This window comes from Staurois parvus, unplaced genomic scaffold (genome assembly GCF_062004578.1).
Source record: "Staurois parvus isolate SC_StPar_1 unplaced genomic scaffold, SC_StPar_1.0 ptg000928l, whole genome shotgun sequence".
Lineage (NCBI taxonomy): Eukaryota > Metazoa > Chordata > Amphibia > Anura > Ranidae > Staurois > Staurois parvus.
This window is the reverse complement of record NW_028318724.1, coordinates 769,251-785,122: the sequence shown is the minus strand read 5'-3', so window position 1 is coordinate 785,122 and position 15,872 is coordinate 769,251. Positions and strand designations below refer to the sequence as shown.

Genomic DNA, 15,872 nt, shown 5'->3' with positions numbered 1-15,872 from the left:
AGAAGCAGCCAAGAGGTCCATGGAAACTCTAGAGGAGCTGCAGAGATCCACAGCTCAGACGGGAGAATCTGTCCACAGGACAACTATTAGTTGTGCACTCCACAAATCTGGCCTTTATGGAAGAGTGACAAGAAGAAAGCCATTGTTGAAAGAAGCCGTAAGATATCCCGTTTGTAGCTTGTGAGAATTCATGTGGGGGACACAGCAAACATGTGGAAGAAGGTGCTCTGGTCAGATGAGACCAAAATTGAACTTTTTGGCCTAAAAGCAAAATGCTATGTGTGGCGGAAAACTAACACTGCACATCACCCTGAACACACCATCCCCACCATGAACCAAGGTGGTGGCAGCATCATGTTGTGGGGATACTTTTCTTCAGCAGGGACAGGGAAGCTGGTCAGAGTTGATGGGAAGATGGATGGAGACAAATACAGTGCAATCTTAGAGGAGAACCTGTTAGAGTCTGCAAAAGACTTGAGACTGGGGCAGAGGTTCACCTTCCAGCAGGACAACGACCCTAAACATACAGCCAGAGCTACAATGGAATGGTTTAGATCAAAGCATATTCATGTGTTAGAGTGGCCTAGTCAAAGTCCAGACCTAAATCCAATTAGAATCTGTGGCAAGACTTGAAAATTGCTGTTCACAGACACTCTTCATCCAATCTGACAGAGTTTGAGCTATTTTGCAAAGAAGAATGGGCAAACATTTCAATCTCTAGATGTGTAAAGCTGGTATAGACATACCCAAAAAGACTTGGCGCTGTAATTTCAGCAAAAGGTGGTTCTACAAAGTATTGACTCGGAGGGGCTGAGACCACTAAACGTTAGTTAGCGATATCAGAGTAAAGAGGGCTGAATACAAATGCACTTTTCAGATATTTATTTGTCAAAAATTTTGAAAACCATTTATCATTTTCCTTCCACTTCACAATTATGTGCCACTTTGTATTGATCTATCACATAAAATCCCAATAAAATACATTGATGATTTTGGTTGTAACATGGCAAAGTGTGGAAAATGTCAAGGTGTAGGAATACTTTTTCAAGGCACTGTATTATACTTAATAAGTCATTGGCACAAATTTCTAGCAATGACAAAACTAAATTTAAAAAAATCTACAATGATCTTAATGTTTTAGCAATTGAAAAATTGACAGTTTCACACTGATGTTTTATCTGATATGAAATGTAGTCATTAACTGAAATACATGTATTCCAAATATATTTGTATATAATTTGACTGTGAATGTTTCAGCAGAGCGTTTCAATAATAATTTAAATATCTTAAATAATTATTTAAAATTGTATGTATTGATTATATGTTAAATATTTTATTATACATTATATACTGTATATGTATATATTATACATTTATTATAAGATCTAAAAATTGAATACAAATGCAGCATATACAATACATTTATACATGGTTTACTCAACTACAGATTAGGTTCTGGCTCCACCTAGTGAAATGCACTAAGAAAAACATGCACATGAAGTTCGAAGCCAAACTACCTCTATGCTCTATACAGCAGCTATAATGATGATTTTTCTGAGCATTAATAAGTCATTTGTAAGGATTTTACACCATGACTCTAAGTAAGGTTATGTTGTCACTGTTATCCAACCTTGAAAATGACCAGTAAATTCTCAAATTTATTGAACACTGACCAGCATGCAAAACTACTAAACCAAAAAGTTACTACTTCTTCCAACAAAATTACTCTAACGAAGTTCATACTCATTTTCCTTTGTTAAAAAGATACCTGTCATGCCTGCATTGATGTGCTGCTGTGCCATTCATGTTTAATGTTACCTCATTGTATCGTTGAGCCTCCACAATGCAACTACCATGTGCTGAAATGCAATGTGAAACAAAAAAATGCTGTAGGTACAATTTTAGGTCCTTTTGGTGCATAAATCAGCCCATTTAAATGAATGGGCTTCCTTAATACATGTTCACACGTGATTTTATTGCACCTCAATGGATCTGACTAGTGAATAAGCCTTAGAGTTTTATGAAACCCACAACAGTAAAATCAGTCTGCATATGCAGTAAAGCATGCTTGTTATACTCACTGTGAAACCTAAGGGGTTAATCCTCTGCATTGTGTAAAAATGCTGTTTGATCCTGCCGTCTCTGATCCTCCCCTTCTTCCAGTTCCCCCTTCTTATCTCCTGATAAGACACATGGTGTGGAGACACTTTGCACATGCTCAGTTTGGTGTGTATTGCTAGAAAGTTTTTTTTTTTTTTTTTTCTTGGGAGAGTACATGTGATCAGCACAGGGCCAATCAGCACTGTCCAGACAGAGATCCGGGGTCTTGCATCCTCCTACAGAAGAGTGAAAACTTCTCCTTCAAGCTTTAACCAGGGCTCTGCTGGACACTAATAGAAGTCACAAAACTGCTCTAACTGCTCATGACAAAAGGTATTTAGCAGTTTATAATTACTAAAATAATTACATTTCCATGTTCTGTGTACTGTTGGAGACCAGATATAGTGAATGCAGGGTCATGCGTTTAGTAACACTTTAACAGTTATTGGTCCAGAATAGGCATGCAGAAAGACTTCAGAGATTTCTTTAATTGTTCTAATTGGCATGCTTATTCAACGTCAGTGACTTGGAAAATATTAAAGGCAGTGGCCATCATGAGAGCAAGGCAACTAGCATTATCAGAAGATAATAAACAATGGCAGCCCCTACCTTTGTATAATGATAGGTTTACTTTTAGGACTTGTTTACACAAACATCCATGCTAAATGCATGGCCACTGGTGTGCACTGTTCACTTTTTGTAAGTTAAATCTTTAGTTCTAGTCACTTCAGCGGCTCTATGATATGGTAGTTTGATTAAAAAAAAAAGTACTGCATGCTTTTTAGTCTGCTCCACGGCATTGACTTCATGGCAAACTGCCTTCTTTTTGTGTTGGTACTGTGCCAGGCAAGGCTGCTCAGCATAGCCAAATGTGGTCTGTTTTCATACTTTTCTCAATTTCCAAATTGCTCTCAAAATGATTTGACACTGTTGAGGATGCCGCTAGACCAGAGTCCTTGAGACTAAAGGGGGCCAGTTTGTTACCCTTTCTTAGAGGAGGGGAACAAATTGGATGTTTTACACACTAGCCTTATCCCTACTTGCAACATCTGCAGATTATCTGTTAAAAACACAGTACACATGAATCAATGTCAGATGGTTTGATAAACTATTGTCACCCTTTCCATGGACAATCAATATGCCTTAATATGCTCAGTCCACTGGTTGGGGATTGATTATACTATACTCTTTGATATTTGACAAATGATGAGCGAAGTATTCAAAAATTCGATTCGGCTGATTCGGCGAATTCGAGGAATAAATTCGATTCGAGGCGAATATATTCACTGCAAAATTAACTTATAAAAAGGGTGTTTCTAGGCTTCAGAGAGCCTTTATATTAGTGCAGAACACTGTACCCTTAATTTAAATGCCCTTGGAGTCTGCTGGGGAAGAGAAATAATACTGTCAGTCAGTATGACATGCAGATGAGTGCCGTCGATCTTAGAATCACCGCACACTTCACTCATTTGGGCAGTCACGGGGCCAAAACCAGAGTGTGGAGCCACAGTGTGGCGGTGGAGGCAGCAGCAATGGGAGGCCATACAGCACCCTATGACAAAATGGAACCCACCAGCAGTGTGAGGAGACCTGAAAGTGGCACATGGCAGAGTGTGGCGATGGAGACAGCAGCAATGGGAGGCCGTACAGGGACCCATGACACACTCTGGACCTGGCAGCAGCATGAGGAGGCGGTACAGGGGCCCATGACAGATTACGGGCCTGGCAGCAGCATGAGGAGGCGGTACAGGGGCCCATGACAGATTACGGGCCTGGCAGCAGCAATGGGAGGCCCGTAATCTGCCAGCACCCTATGACAAAATGGAACCCACCAGCAGTGTGAGGAGACCTGAAAGTGGCACATGGCAGAGTGTGGCGATGGAGACAGCAGCAATGGGAGGCCGTACAGGGACCCATGACAGATTACGGGCCTGGCAGCAGCATGAGGAGGCGGTACAGGGGCCCATGACAGATTACGGGCCTGGCAGCAGCAATGGGAGGCCCGTAATCTGCCAGCACCCTATGACAAAATGGAACCCACCAGCAGTGTGAGGAGACCTGAAAGTGGCACATGGCAGAGTGTGGCGATGGAGACAGCAGCAATGGGAGGCCGTACAGGGACCCATGACAGATTACGGGCCTGGCAGCAGCATGAGGAGGTGGTACAGGGGCCCATGACAGATTACGGGCCTGGCAGCAGCATGAGGAGGTGGTACAGGGGCCCATGACAGATTACGGGCCTGGCAGCAGCAATGGGAGGCCCAGAATCTGCCAGCACCCTATGACAAAATGGAACCCACCAGCAGTGTGAGGAGACCTGAAAGTGGCACATGGCAGAGTGTGGCGATGGAGACAGCAGCAATGGGAGGCCGTACAGGGACCCATGACACACTCTGGACCTGGCAGCAGCATGAGGAGGCGGTACGGGGGCCCATGGCAGATTACGGGCCTGGCAGGAGCAATGGGAGGCCCGTAATCTGCCAGCACCCTATGACAAAATGGAACCCACCAGCAGTGTGAGGAGACCTGAAAGTGGCACATGGCAGAGTGTGGCGATGGAGACAGCAGCAATGGGAGGCCGTACAGGGACCCATGACAGATTACGGGCCTGGCAGCAGCATGAGGAGGCGGTACAGGGGCCCATGACAGATTACGGGCCTGGCAGCAGCAATGGGAGGCCCGTAATCTGCCAGCACCCTATGACAAAATGGAACCCACCAGCAGTGTGAGGAGACCTGAAAGTGGCACATGGCAGAGTGTGGCGATGGAGACATGGGCCCCCTGGCCACGCTTGACTTTCTGGCCACATAGTCGACATACGGCTACGTTTACTTCCTCGGGCGGCTTGACGAAAAATTGCCACACCGCCGAGTAGGAAACTTTGCCCCCGCTACTCCTCACTGGCTGACTGCTACTTCCTCTGTGCACACCGGCACCACTACTGGCCGTGGTGGTAGGCTGCAGTGGAGCTGGTGCTCTACTCCGTGGCCGTTTGCCTCCACTGACACTGTTGCGACCCTGCTGCCTCCTGGGCAACCCACCGACTGTTTTGCTCGCTGCCAAGCTGGCACCCTCTTCTCCTGATGATGCGGAAGCAATAGCCTGATGACGACGAGGCTGCCAAGTGTGATCAGCCTCATCATCATCAATTAGGGTCTCCGCCTCACTACTAGCCCCCTCGGCTGCGTGTGGGTCAGGAGACAGACCTGTCTCTAGACCGGCTACCGAGCCACTCTCCTCGCCAGTACTTCTTCGCCTGGCTGCTGAAGAGGCGGATGTCTCCCCCCGTTCCTGACCGCCCTCTGTTAGCTCTTCCTCACTGTACAGTGGGGCTGAGCCCACAGCATGCGATACTTCGCTTGGTGAGGGAACACCAAAGGACAGGGGCAGGTAGAGGACACGTGATTTCAGTGGGCTTGCTCCCGGGCCATGCCAACTAACGGTTGTGTCTGACGTACCCACCGACCGTTGGCTGTAGGTGTCAGAGGTGACCTGGGAAGAGGAAGACGACCGAGCCAACCAATCGATGACGGCAGGGTTGTCGGTGGAGACACGACCGCTGGATGACACCGGGAGCACTGGCCTCTGGCTGCGACTAGTGCTGTCTCGACCCCTTCCTCTGCTGCCACGTCTGCTCGCTCCTGAAACATTGCCTCCTCTGCCACTCCTCTGCGTGTTGTCTGACATACTCTTTAATTCAACGATTCTGTGTCCCTGAGTAACAATTCTGTGTCCCTGAGTAACAATTCTGTGTCCCTCAGTAACAATTCTGTGTCCCTCAGTAACAATTCTGTGTCTGTCCCTGAGTAACAATTCTGTGTCCCTCAGTAACAATTCTGTGTCCCTCAGTAACAATTCTGTGTCTGTCCCTGAGTAACAATTCTGTGTCCCTGAGTAACAGTTCTGTGTCCCTGAGTAACAATTCTGTGTCCCTGAGTAACAATTCTGTGTCCCTCAGTAACAATTCTGTGTCTGTCCCTGAGTAACAATTCTGTGTCCCTCAGTAACAATTCTGTGTCCCTCAGTAACAATTCTGTGTCCCTCAGTAACAATTCTGTGTCTGTCCCTGAGTAACAATTCTGTGTCCCTGAGTAACAGTTCTGTGTCCCTGAGTAACAATTCTGTGTCCCTGAGTAACAGTTCTGTGTCCCTGAGTAACAATTCTGTGTCCCTCAGTAACAATTCTGTGTCCCTCAGTAACAATTCTGTGTCCCTCAGTAACAATTCTGTGTCTGTCCCTGAGTAACAATTCTGTGTCCCTCAGTAACAATTCTGTGTCCCTCAGTAACAATTCTGTGTCCCTCAGTAACAATTCTGTGTCTGTCCCTGAGTAACAATTCTGTGTCCCTGAGTAACAGTTCTGTGTCCCTGAGTAACAATTCTGTGTCCCTGAGTAACAGTTCTGTGTCCCTGAGTAACAATTCTGTGTCCCTGAGTAACAGTTCTGTGTCCCTGAGTAACAATTCTGTGTCCCTCAGTAACAATTCTGTGTCCCTCAGTAACAATTCTGTGTCCCTCAGTAACAATTCTGTGTCTGTCCCTGAGTAACAATTCTGTGTCCCTCAGTAACAATTCTGTGTCCCTCAGTAACAATTCTGTGTCTGTCCCTGAGTAACAATTCTGTGTCCCTGAGTAACAGTTCTGTGTCCCTGAGTAACAATTCTGTGTCCCTGAGTAACAATTCTGTGTCCCTCAGTAACAATTCTGTGTCCCTCAGTAACAATTCTGTGTCTGTCCCTGAGTAACAATTCTGTGTCCCTCAGTAACAATTCTGTGTCTGTCCCTGAGTAACAATTCTGTGTCCCTGAGTAACAGTTCTGTGTCCCTGAGTAACAATTCTGTGTCCCTGAGTAACAGTTCTGTGTCCCTGAGTAACAATTCTGTGTCCCTGAGTAACAATTCTGTGTCCCTGAGTAACAATTCTGTGTCCCTCAGTAACAATTCTGTGTCTGTCCCTGAGTAACAATTCTGTGTCCCTGAGTAACAGTTCTGTGTCCCTGAGTAACAGTTCTGTGTCCCTGAGTAACAATTCTGTTTCCCTGAGTAACAGTTCTGTGTCCCTGAGTAACAGTTCTGTGTCCCTGAGTAACAATTCTGTGTCCCTCAGTAACAATTCTGTGTCCCTCAGTAACAATTCTGTGTCTGTCCCTGAGTAACAGTTCTGTGTCCCTGAGTAACAGTTCTGTGTCCCTGAGTAACAATTCTGTGTCCCTCAGAATTGTTACTGAGGGACACAGAATTGTTACTGAGGGACACAGAATTGTTACTGTGTCCCTCAGTAACAATTCTGTGTCCCTCAGTAACAATTCTGTGTCTGTCCCTGAGTAACAATTCTGTGTCCCTCAGTAACAATTCTGTGTCCCTCAGTAACAATTCTGTGTCTGCCCCTGAGTAACAATTCTGTGTCCCTGAGTAACAGTTCTGTGTCCCTGAGTAACAATTCTGTGTCCCTGAGTAACAATTCTGTGTCCCTCAGTAACAATTCTGTGTCCCTCAGTAACAATTCTGTGTCTGTCCCTGAGTAACAATTCTGTGTCCCTCAGTAACAATTCTGTGTCTGTCCCTGAGTAACAATTCTGTGTCCCTGAGTAACAGTTCTGTGTCCCTGAGTAACAGTTCTATGTCCCTGAGTAACAGTTCTGTGTCCCTGAGTAACAATTCTGTGTCCCTCAGTAACAATTCGGTGTCCCTCAGTAACAATTCGGTGTCCCTCAGTAACAATTCTGTGTCCCTCAGTAACAATTCTGTGTCCCTCAGTAACAATTCTGTGTCTGTCCCTGAGTAACAATTCTGTGTCCCTGAGTAACAGTTCTGTGTCCCTGAGTAACAATTCTGTGTCCCTGAGTAACGATTCTGTGGCCCTAAAGTCTCTTTGGCCCTAACTCTGTCCCTAATACAGAGAGGTCTGTCTCTCTTGAATGACCGGAGGCTAATGGAGAATTCTAAGAAGGCCGCAATTTATTGCTCGACCATTACACAGTGCTGGCTGGCTGCCGATTGGCTAATGCGATCACATGTCATGAATGAATGCATTATGGGTCAGCGCGCCTTGTCTGCGCGCCTTCCCAGAGATCCCCGCTCCGTCGCCACACATGTCGCCGCCATTTTTGGAAAATTTCGATTCGCGCATCCGAAGTCTGCTAATTTTCGGATTCGGCGCGAATCGAATATTTCCCAATATTCGAAACGAATTCCACTTCGCCAAGTTCGATTCGCTCATCTCTAATATTTGTATTAAAGCATGGGAAAAGGGGGTAATGATTATAGGAATTATAGGTAGGGGTAAAGTAGAGATTTCTAGTTACTGAGTTTATTTTAGCTTATTTGGTGAATGCACCTTCATCCTTAGTGCCATATACACGAAAATAAAATGCACTTATGTACAGTATATTAGTCCTGAAATGTGTACATTAACCACTAGCCTACAGGGCACTTATACCCCCTTCCTGCCCAGGCCAATTCCCAGCTTTCAGCGCTGTCACACTTTGAATGACAATTGCGCGGTCAAACAACACTGTACCCATATGAAATTTTTATAATTGTTTTGCGACAGATAGAGCTTTATTTTGGTGGTATTTAATCACCTCTTGGTTTTTTATTTTTTCTTAAACAAACCAAAAACCACTGAAAATGTTGGAAAAAAAACACTTTTTTTCTTAGTTTTTGTTATAAAATTTTGTAAATAAGTGATTTTTCTCCTTCACTGATGTGCGCTAATGAGGCTGCAGTGATGAGCACTGATAAGCTGCACTGATGGACACTGATAGGTGGCATTGATGAGGAGGCACTGGTAGGTGGCACTGATGGGTATTGACAGGCATCAATGAAAGGCAGCACTCATATATGGCACTGATAAGCAGCACTGATAGGCGGCACTGATAGGCAGCACTGACAGGCACTGATAGGTGGAACTGACTGGCACTGTTAGGCGGCACTGATAGGCAGCACTGACAGGCACTGATAGGCGGCACTGATGCACACGGATAAGCGGCACTGACTGGCACTGATAGGCGGCACTGACTGGCACTGATAGGCGGCACTGACTGGCACTGATAGGCGGCACCGACTGGCACTGATATTTGGCACTGATTGGCAGCACTGATAGGTGGCACTGACTGGCATTGATAGGTGGCACTGATGGGTGATACTGAAAGGCAGCTCAGATGGGCACTGATATGTGGCATTGATGTGCACTGGTAGGCACTGAAATGTGGCACTGATGTGGCACTGGCAGGTGGCATTGATGGACACTAACAGGTGGCACTGCTGGGGCTACACAGATCATCAGGGCACACTGATCATCAGTGGCACTGCTGGGGCTACACTGATACATGTCCCCTCCGAGGAATGCCGATTACCTGCTCTCCTCTCCTCTCGAGCTGTCAGCGTGAGACAGCTTGTGAGGAGAGAAATGCAGATAACCAGCATTTCCCTGTTTACATGTGATCAGCTGTGATTGGACACAGCTGATCACATGACCGAACCGACATCTTCGGCTTTTTCCGTTGATCAGTGATCCGCTGTGTCCTAAGGACACAGCGCACCACCGATCGCCACGCTGTGCGCTCCCGGAGCCGCACATGCGTGGTTAGAATGGGAGGACGTCATAAGACGTCCTCCCAGAACAAGAGAACCGCCTTGCACCCGTAATTGTACTATATGGCGGGCGGGAGGCGATTAAAGTGGTGTTAAACCCAAAAGCAAACATTTATTACATTGCAGCTTACCAATTCTTAGATGTGATAGCTGCATTCAATTTCTTTTTTTATGGTTTTCTTCCTTTATTTTTACCTTTTTGCAACAGAACAAGATCTCCTGCAAATGTATCAATTAGAGTGTTTAAGAAAACAAATACCACTGACAGCGGTTCTTACTTCAACTTGAAGAACAAAAAACTACTATTGTAATTGCTTATGTAAGTGCAGTGTGAGCTGGAGTTTGGCTTAAAATTGTTAGTGCATTTAAATCTGGTAGTACAGCTAACACTCCCGTCCACCCAGACTGAAAATGGTGCTGTCAAAAGGTGCCCCTATGCTTCTTCATCCAGAGTAGTGGCACTCTACCACAGGAGGTGTGTTACTGGCCAGATCACCAGGTAAAAACAGGGATAATAGCTTAAAGTAAATGTAAACCCTCAACTTTTAAAACAACCCATTCAGTTTAAAATAGAAATGAAAGGCAAAACATTTGTGTATAGATATAAAAAAATAACATTATAAATACCTTTTTTCCCCCCTTTTTTTTTATAAGTGATCACATTCCATCTGTTCTCAGCTGCTTAAGAGTTGAGGGAAGAGAAACAGCAGTACACTGAGCTTCTCAGTGAATAGCTGTTCTTGTTTTTGAATTTAATACCATTTTAAGACTCCCATACAAAAACTCCTATACACCAACTTCTGCATTACAGCTTTCAAAAAACATAATATTTCTGTAGCCCATCTCCAACGTATTTGGCACACTGGGCAATTTTAGTACTAGTAAACTCATTTAAAAAAAATCCCTGGCAAGCATAAGACCACTATGATTTGCATTTGTAAGCACGCAGAAATACACTGTAGGCCCAAAGCAGCTGCATTACGGTTTGTGTAGCTGTTATCCTTATTTCTCTGTTCCTGCTGAAGCCGGTGCTATGTTTGCGGTTGCCTCCTGGTCCACTCCGTATTTGTACTTCTGCCCTTTCTAGTATGCTAAAGGCAGAATCTCACACATGCTCACTGAACGAGAACCGAGCCTCATTTTCAAGTAAAAGCCAGCAATAGAATGTGTAGTCCTCCTCATTCCCTGTGTTGAATGTCAGTGTACACATCCCCTGTGACCAGGAACGGACTGACCATTTGGAAACTCGGGCACTGCCCAAGGGCCCGGGGTCAGTAGGGGGCCCCTTGAGATGCCCCTGGTACCTTTTTTCATAGGCTTTTTTGAGTTTGGGCAAGGACACAGGGGCCCCATGATCCCCTCTTGCCCAGGGGCTCCATGAGTTGTCAGTCCACCCCTGCCTGTGACACAGCTAGTCACATTGGGTGTTACTTGAAGTTATGAATGGTCAGCATCACTCAACAGCATTGCAATCCCTCAAGAGTATGACAGAGGCATGGCATGTAATTGCATAGACTGACTGCACGCCGAGTGTGCCATCAGTTAGAGACAAAATGCACATACGCAAATGATGTAATTAAAAGAAACATCGGGAGATATCTTCTAAATGATGCAGGTTGAAATACGTTCATATCCACCTACTTGTAAGTTATTTTATACTACTTTACATGGCACACAGTTACCCAGCAGAGTTTACTACCACTTTAAAATAGGGAATCTCATTAAATAGCTGAAGAAGCTCTGATTACAAGCCACTTAAAATGACTCATAATGTGGTTCAGAAAATTGACTCAAAAAGTCGTCAAAACGTAAAATTGTGTATTCATTTCCATGTTGTATTTCAATTATTTCTAGTTTATACCTATTAACCACTTGCTCTCCTGAGGATTTACCCCCCCCCTCCTGACCAGGTGCTGCGTTACCTTAACTGACAATTGCGTGGTCATGCAACGCTGCACCCAAATGAAATTTACGTCCTTTTTTCCCACAAATAGAGCTTTCTTTTGGTGGTATTTGATCGCCTGTGCGTTTTTAATTTTTTTTCGCTATTAAAAAAAGACTGAAAATTTTAAGAAAAAAACTATATTTTTGACTTTTTTGCTATTATAAAATTAAAAAAAATTTGTCATAAATTTAGGCCAAAATGTATTCTGCTACATGTCTTTGCTAAAAAAAAAGATCAATATGTGTAAATTAATTGGTTTATGTGAAAGTTATAGCAGTTACAATTGGCGGTATATATACTGGGATTTTTTTTTTTACTAGTAATGGCGGCGACTTATAGTGGGACTGTGGGACTGCTGCAAGCATTCTGACACTGGGGGGAACTGACTTGGTGTCACTGACATCTCCAGTGACACCAATACAGTGATCAGTGCCAATAAAAAGCACTGACACAGTACTAATGGCACTGGGCAGGAAGCGTTAACATGTGGGCGATCAAATGGTTAACTGTGTGCTGCGTGCGTTTTACTGTGGGGCTGTGTGTTTGTGCTTCACTGTAAGCACACTGCTTTGCATGGCTGTGCTGCGCACAACCATACAAAGCAGTGTGCAGGAGCTGACAGTGGAGAGAACTGTTTTGTTTACAAACAGTTCTCCCTCCCTTCGGAGATACTCGGCAATCACTGGGCGCAGGCGCGTGATCACCGTCTAGGACCCGGTGATCAACAGCCACAGCCGTGAATGGCGGCGCAGATAGGGTGCGTGCGGCCCCTACACGGAAATGCGAAATCACATATATATACGTAATTTTGCACACCCGTACCGCCCTGTAGCAGTACTTCTGGTATAGGGTGGATAGGAAGCGGTTAATCTGAACGATGTTGAAGTTCGTACACTTACCTTGTGAAGATCCCCTCACATTTACTTCCTTGAAGTGAACTGTATTCTCTATGCCTAGTGAGCAGGGGCGGACTGACCATTTGGAAACTCAGGCAGTGCCCGAGGGCCCAGGGTCAGTAGGGGGCCCCATGAGATGTCCCTTGTACCTTTTTCATAGGCTTTTTTGAGTTTGGGCAAGGACACGGGGTCCCCATGATTCCCTATTGCTTGGGGGCCCCATGAGTTTTCAGTCCGCCCCTGCTAGTGAGTAAGCACTGCTGTGTCAAGTAACTCACATAAAGCTTCCACCATAGTATATACTGTATATACTGTAAGAAGGGTGCGGTTACCCATGCACCAATGGCCAGTTGAGTAAAACTTCACCTTTATTAGGATCATATTAAAAATATGTAAAGCATTACTGTGTCACACATTTCACAAAGTCTGCCTTCTGAACTACAGAGGAGCTGAGAGGAGGAGCTTATGAGGCAGAGTCAACACAGAAATCACTGGTTGCAAGCAGCAAAATTTCATGGGATATGTAATCCTTAGAGATTGAAAGTGGACTGTAAAGGAGAAGCTCCAATGCATGCAGGGAATGAGGGAAGTTGTGGAAAGAGATGACCAGCACACAGGTAGCACTCACACCATGAAAATAGATTTTTAAATAAACTTATATTGGATTGCCAAATATAACTATTGTCTGTATTATTATTTCATTGCTGATGTTATCAAATGAAAGTGTATCTGTGATGATAGATCTATTTTAAGATATCAGCAAACACAATCATGAGTATATATGAAAAATAGCTTACCTCTTTACTGTCACTGTCTGCCTCAAATTCTTTACATTCTTCTTCCCAAAGACAGTTCATGACTTGTGTCTTACGGCATGTACCCATTTTGTCCAGTGTCATGAGTTTAAAAGGCATACAGATGGGATCTCCTATATCCCCATTCTCATCTGGATGCTGATTGGCTTCTCTCCCTTCATTCCTGAATAAAGCAACTTTTTTGTTTCCTATGCCTCCAATATTTTGCCTGAAAAGGAAAAAAAAACAATTAGCATCTAGCACACATCTTATTAAAATACTAAACTCACAGGGTGTATAGCAAGGAAGAAAGTAGTATGATCATGTGTGATTCTACTCTACAGTATATCACCTTATACCTTCCTAAAGACTTATATGTTCCTTATGCAAAACCTGTGATGATATATTTGCATTTGTATTCTTCTGTAAAACATGTTAAAAATACTAAACACACTAAAGTAAATTAGTAAATAGCAATCTGCTACATTGAATTTTAAAAATATGCAAAATAATTCCAACAACAAACCCGTAGTGCACTACAGTATTTACTACAGTTTACTGCAATATGAAAAAATGTTATCCAAATAATAAATATTAAAGAAGATATGATTATAATTTTTATTTTACAATTACAAGTATATGTAGTACTTTGTCCCATGTTTCTGAGTGCTTTTTACTCCAGCTTTGAGGTCCGACCTGCTCCCTTCCTGCCACGGCCAAACAGACAACAGCTATGAAGGAGATGGCTAATTCATACCTGCAGCTTGTCTTGGCTGTAACACTTTCCTCGAGGCAAGCAAAAGCCAGAAGAATGTGTGCGGGGGTGTGTGTGTGGTAGGGGGGGAGGGGGGGGCTGCCTTTGCATTCTTCTTGCCATGGCCTTCCTGAGAAAATGCTCCCAGCTGCCCAGCAGAGACAGGCTGTAGCTATGAATCAGCCGTCTCCTTCACAACTGTTGAAGGCTCGGCCATGGCAAGAGGCGAACAAGCAGATTGGTCCTAGGTTTAGAAACCACTTAGAAACATTGGACAAAGTACTACATGAACTATGTCCCATAAGGGGCAGAACGGTAAGAATATATAATGATAGTTCTTCTTTAAGTCTCTAGATTTTAAGAATTCTATAACAGAATTATATATAATTTTGTGTAAGGTGGTATTGTTCATAATAGATGGACAACCAATGGGTTCTGACCCTTTCTGATTGCCAAGTTACAATCATGTTGATTTGAGATAATGTTTGTACACCATTGCTTTCTTATAGAAAAATAATAGAGAAATACAGACATAAAGAAATCAACATGTCTGTTACTTGCAATAAAGAGGTAATATATACAGCTTTCCTGCAGCTGGTGTCTTCTGTCTTGCAGGAGTGTTGAATACCTATGTTTCCCACCACATGATGTATCCGACTCCTATTTCACCACAATACATCGTGAAGTAGGGGGTTGGAGGAAAGAACCACAACATAGTGGGTAAAGCTGGCCATAGATGAGTATTTTTTTTCGAGGTGGATGAGGGAATCCTCCCTACTGTGTCATTCTATTCTGGTCGTTGAAATGAGGAAATCATTGAATATAAGGATGATATTGGCTATTTTGCTACAAAATGCAGTCATTTAGGGCCTATTCCACTAATCTAGTTGGCGATCACAAACATTTGTACCTGTAGTTGTATTTACTATTATGAACATTTTCATTTTTATTGAAGTTTTATGGGATACATAGTGTAACCAGTACAAATGTACAAAAGTAACCAACTTATTCCAGAGTGTATCCATAGGTCATAGAAGACAATACAGGTGATTATAGTAAAGATTGATGAGCATGGCATGTTGCATGCTAAGTTATGAAGAAAGAACATTTTCAGTTGAAAATTGTTATGAAAATTAGTAAGTTTGGTAATATTAGTTTATGTTGAGAAAAACAATGTTTTATAATTAATTTCATACATCTTCTTTATTTTCAAGACTTAATTTGCCTTAATATAGACATACCTCTTTATAATCTCTTGGAAGACACTTTTTTCACTCCTAACAAAGCTTTCTATGGGTGAAATATGTTGAGTTTTGGGGTTGGGATGCTCAATTTTTGGGACTCAGGGTAAAACTAAAAAATAGTCTGGTGTGGGAGCCACTTAGTATGACCAATTTTTAGACATACAGTATCACACAGAAGTGAGTACACCCCTAACATTTTTGTAAATATTTTATTATATCTTTTCATGTGACAACACTGAAAAAATTATACTTTGCTACAATGTAAAGTAGTGTGTGTACAGCTTGTATAACAGTAAAAATTTGCTGTTCCCCCAAAATAACTCAATGCACAGCCATTAATGTCTAAACCGCTGGTGTACACCCCTAAGTGAAAATGTCCAACATGGGCCCAAAGTGTCAATATTTTGTGTGCCCAGCATTATTTTCCAGCACTGCCTTAATCCTCTTGGGCATGGAGTTCACCAGAGCTTCACAGGTTGCCACTGGAGTCCTCTTCTACTCCTCCATGACGACATCATGGAGCTCATGGATGTTAGAGACCTT

The 15,872-nt window shown here is 43.5% G+C and overlaps 1 protein-coding gene across 1 annotated transcript in view; it reads right to left on the bottom strand.

Annotated features, from left to right (window-relative positions):
- Positions 1-15,872, bottom strand: part of LOC149441985 (uncharacterized) — a 220,228-nt gene that overhangs the window by 149,115 nt on the left and 55,241 nt on the right. The window contains exon 2 of the mRNA XM_089656685.1: positions 13,335-13,560. Coding sequence (XP_089512811.1) covers positions 13,335-13,560 — 226 coding nt within the window. The remainder of the gene's footprint in view (positions 1-13,334; positions 13,561-15,872) is intronic.